The 2,726-nt window shown below is 43.5% G+C and overlaps 1 protein-coding gene across 1 annotated transcript; it reads left to right on the plus strand.

The window, feature by feature from the left end:
- The first annotated feature begins 1,540 nt into the window (after positions 1 to 1,540).
- On the plus strand, positions 1,541 to 1,906 carry LOC129006324 (small ribosomal subunit protein uS8-like). The gene has a single exon (XM_054435873.1). The coding sequence runs from the start codon at positions 1,541 to 1,543 to the stop codon at positions 1,904 to 1,906; it is 366 nt and encodes a 121-aa protein (XP_054291848.1).
- The last annotated feature ends 820 nt before the right edge of the window (positions 1,907 to 2,726 follow it).

The raw sequence follows: 2,726 nt of genomic DNA on the forward strand, positions 1-2,726 counted from the left end.
ACAGAGTCTCGCTCTGTTACCCAGGCTGGAGAGCAGTGCCGTGATCTTGGCTCACTGCAACCCCTGCCTCCCACTTCAAATGATTCTCGTGCCTCAGCCTCCTGAATAGCTGGAATTACAGGTGCATGCCGCCATGCCCGGCTAATTTTTTTTTTTTTGTATTTTTAGTAGAGACAGGGTTTTGCCATGTTGGCCAGGCTGATCTCAAAGTCCTGGCCTCAGGTGATCCACTCATCTTGGCCTCCCAAAGTGCTGGGATTACAGTGCCTGACCCCTCCTATGCTATTCTTTCAAGCCCTCTTTATGCCTTGCCAGAGGGAGGTCAAAGCCCCTTTTCCAGGTGTTGCCAGGCTAAGCAGAACAGGCCAATTGCTAGGTACAAAACAAATCAAGAAATCCAACCTCCAAACTCCAACCCTAGTGACCAGGATTGTTCTGGACTATGGGATACAGTTCTGCCATCCTGGGGCTCATAGTTCAGTCTGAGCTCAGACATAGAGGTGAAGGCAAGATAACACAGCAAGGGTGGCTGCCCCAGGCCGAGGAGGCCACGCTTCTCCTGGAGCCTTGCTTCTATTTTTATTAACAAAATGTAAAAGATAGCCTACTTCAAGGGCCTTGGAGTAGTTAGATTTCTCTAGGAAATAAAAATGCTATTTATACTGGCAAAAAATATAATTTTTCACACTTTTGAAAGTGTTTGAAGAAAATTGGATGAAGACCACAAATCTAAATATTTATAGTGCCAAGAAATGTGTGTTAATGTGATTTATTTTTGACTTTAGAAAATAATTCATTAGTATCATTACTATGTTAGTAATACTACTTCCCAAGGAAATCTCCAAATTTTGAACAAAAGCTAATATGCAAATTAATTTAGGCAAAGAGCCTCCTAGTTACACTTTGTACACTGACCATTATCTTTTCTTTGTTTTTGTTTTGTTTTGTTTTGAGATGGAGTTTAGCTCTTGTTGCCCAGGCTGGAGTGCAATGGTGCAATCTCGGCTCACTGCAACCTCCGCCTCCCGGGTTTATGTGGTTCTCCTGCCTCAGCCTCCTGAGTAGCTGGGACTATAGGCGTGTGCCACCACACTCGGCTAATTTTTTTTTTTTTTTTTTTTTAATTTTTAGTAGAGATGGAGTTTCACCACGTTAGCCAGGCTGATCTCAAACTCTTGACCTCAAATGATCTGCCCGCCTCGGCCTCTCAAACTGCTAGGATTACAGGCATGAGCCATCGCACCAGGCCAATCTTTGTATCTAATATGAAGATGCAATGCTCTCCAAAGGCTTTTGCCCAGATAGCTGCAGAAGCAACGAGAACAGGTTAACAAACACTCAGCCTTCAAGGCTGGGCCACCCTAAGCAGACGGACCATCCCATGAGGTTGTCAACACTCTTCAAGTGTCTACTTAAGTATGGCCCAAGAACCAACAGCATTGGCTTCACCCAGAAGCCTGTTAGAACTGCAAGATTTCACCCATAACTCTGTGCGCCCTTCCCTCCTGTCCTCTTTCCATCATCTTTCTGCGCCACCGCAATGGTGTGCATGTATGTCCTGGCTGATGTTCTCAAGAGCATCAACAATGCCAAAAAGAGAGGCAAACACCAGGCTCTTATTAGGCTGTGCTCCAAAGTCATCATCTGTTTTCTCACTGTGATGATGAAGCATGGTTACATTGGCGAATTTGAAATCATTGATGATCACAGAGCTGGGAAAATTGTTATGAACCTCACAGGCAGGCTAAACAAGTGTGGAGTGATCAGCACCAGATTTGATGTGCAACCCAGAGATCTAGAAAAATGGCAGAATAACCTGCTTCCATCCTGCCAGTTTGGTTTCATTGTACTAATAATCTCAGCTGGGATCATGGACCACAAAGAAGCAAGACAAAACACACAGTAGGGAAAATCCTGGGATTCTTTTTCTAGAGCTGTAATACATATTTACAGATAAAATGCCTCATGGACAAAGGAAAAAAAAAAAAAGACCTGCAAGATTTCAACATCCTCAGCCACCTATTCACCCAGGCCTACAGAATCCAAATCTTCACTTTACCAGATTCCAGGTGATTTATATGCACATTAAAGTTTGAGAACTGGTGGTCTACACAGTTTTCACACAGCTGAGTGAAAAGGCAGTGGTCCCCCGTGAAGGACTCAGCCTCCCTTGCAGCTAGGTATGGCCAAGACACTAAGCTCTGGCTGAGAGACTAAGTTCTGGCCAGTGACAGGTGAGCAGAAGTGATGTGTGCAACTTCCCAGTGTAGTCCTCAAAGAGAAGGAGACCAACACATTCCCTTTCCTCTTTCCCTTTCTTGCTGGACAGATTTAGACATCATGGCAGGAGGTGGAGTGGCTGTCTTAGATCAGAAATGGAATCCCCATGCCAAGGATGGCAGAGCAAAGAAGAGGCCTAGATACTTGATGATTCTTTAACTTATCATAGCAGCCTTACCTCCAAATTACTACACGTCTTTATTTCTACATCTTCTATGATAAAAACTTCCAGTTGCAATCTGTATATATGTCATTTCTCATTATAGAAAGTGAGCTTTTTGTGGACAGAGACCATACTTTGTTTTTATCCTCTGCATTAACTGGTTCTATCATGCAGTCTTGCCTTTAATACATGTATGCATGACTAGAAGTTAAATGAATGAGCAAATGAATGAATGATTTATTATCAAGAAGTGCTCACTAACCTCCCAGTGGTCAAAGATGAG

This window comes from Pongo pygmaeus, chromosome 8 (assembly GCF_028885625.2).
Source record: "Pongo pygmaeus isolate AG05252 chromosome 8, NHGRI_mPonPyg2-v2.0_pri, whole genome shotgun sequence".
Classification (NCBI taxonomy): domain Eukaryota; kingdom Metazoa; phylum Chordata; class Mammalia; order Primates; family Hominidae; genus Pongo; species Pongo pygmaeus.

Bases quoted from the DNA above. Each gene is read 5' to 3' on its own strand.
- LOC129006324 (XM_054435873.1), top strand. From the start codon at position 1,541: ATGGTGTGCATGTATGTCCTGGCTGATGTTCTCAAGAGCATCAACAAT.